At 33.5% G+C, this 1,612-nt stretch overlaps 1 protein-coding gene across 1 annotated transcript; it reads right to left on the bottom strand.

Moving 5' to 3' along the window:
- Positions 1–562: 562 nt before the first annotated feature.
- On the bottom strand, positions 563–1,015 carry LOC120125789. The gene has a single exon (XM_039144129.1). The coding sequence runs from the start codon at positions 1,013–1,015 to the stop codon at positions 563–565; it is 453 nt and encodes a 150-aa protein (XP_039000060.1).
- Positions 1,016–1,612: the final 597 nt, after the last annotated feature.

The raw sequence follows: 1,612 nt of genomic DNA, 5'->3' as shown, positions 1-1,612 counted from the left end.
TTCATATTTCCTATGGTTTTCGCAAATAATAATTGAATTTTAATTTTAAAGTTATTTACTTAAAAAATTGCATAGTTATATTTATTGTATATCAATAGAAAAAAAAATCAATAACCACTTGGTCTAGATAAATTAGGCGTTAGATTCCATAAGCAAATCCGGAATTTGAATCTTGATGTTTGTGAATGAAGTAAACTAGATTAAAAGGGTCGTAATCAATTAACAAATCAAATATCGATGATTATAAAAAATAAAAATAAGATTCAAAATTTTAATCTATTTTCTTGAAACGAAATGAGGGAACTTGCAAGTAAGTAAATATATGGGAAAAAGTCCTTAATTAAAACAAAAGAACTAGATCGATTGATTTATATAAATATTCTTAAAAGGCAATATCAAATAAATTTGATTTTTAAATTTCAATATCTACAATTTAAGCCTATTCCTAGATAGACTAAAGGGATAAAATAACTTTTAGTCCTTGAACTTGATATTCTTTTCTAATTTAGTCTTTGAACCTTTTCTAGGTCCACAATAGTCCCTAACCTAAACGTCAACCATGTCAATGGAAATTGATAGTGGACAAGACTCCATTGGCAGCCATAACCATGTGCACTAAAACTATGACCATGGATGCCTGCAAGCACATTGTGAGCAATGTTAACATCCCAAGAGCCGAGCTAGGCTTGGTATTCATCAAATACGATTTCAAGAGCCCCACGAATCGACAAACGCACTCCTTGTAAGACCTATTATACGGCTTCTCCCACTCCATCCAATCCGACGGAAGCTCGTAGTTTCTCTCGACGATCTTCATGTCAAGAATCTGTTTCCTCAGCATGATCAGGTTCTCGTCAACCAATTGTCCGCCGTGATCCCACCATCGAGAGTCTCTTCTGGCCACGTAAATCGGACCGTTTCTAGACCCTTTTTTGTTCCACGGACGGGAAAACATTTTTCGGGGATGGAGAGAAGGGAAGGAATAAGAGGAGGAACAAAGAGAAGCTGCTTCCATATTTGAATTTGGCGAATTTATGAAGTTTGCACCATTTATTTATAGACATGGATCTCAACATGTAACGTTGAACTCAAATGGCATTAATTAAAGAATTGCTGGATTTATTACTAAAGTGTTGATGGCCGGTTTGAGGTTCATGTTTCCTTTGTCCGGGAACGTGGTTTGGCAGTGATGGTCGGTGAGAAACTAATAAAAAATGTTGGTTCTTCAATCACTAACATTTGTTTATAGCAGTGTTACTAAATTCGCCCCATCTCGAATCTCGTTTGAATTAGTCTGCGTTCCAATTCATTAAGAAACGCATGTTGAAACAATTAAATTGGAGTATCGAAAACTCAGTACAGTAAAAACAGATAAAACCAACAACGAGGGAAGAGAGAAAAGAACATCTAGATTATAGCACTACAATGTATGTACTAATATTAAGAAGAAGATAAATTTAAGTTGCAGTGTTTTCAATTAAGCAAAACAAGGAGAAAATTCTATTTCTAATCTATATAATGAATCTATGAATCAGTCATCGCCAAATTGGTCCTTAAACTAAAACGTTTTATATCAATATTTAATATTATTTCATTTAATATTTATCTTATC

Source organism: Hibiscus syriacus, unplaced genomic scaffold, assembly GCF_006381635.1.
Source record: "Hibiscus syriacus cultivar Baekdansim isolate YM2019G1 unplaced genomic scaffold, ASM638163v2 tig00110443_pilon, whole genome shotgun sequence".
NCBI lineage: Eukaryota > Viridiplantae > Streptophyta > Magnoliopsida > Malvales > Malvaceae > Hibiscus > Hibiscus syriacus.
Note: the sequence above shows the minus strand (reverse complement) of the source record. Positions and strands in the feature narration are given on the sequence as shown.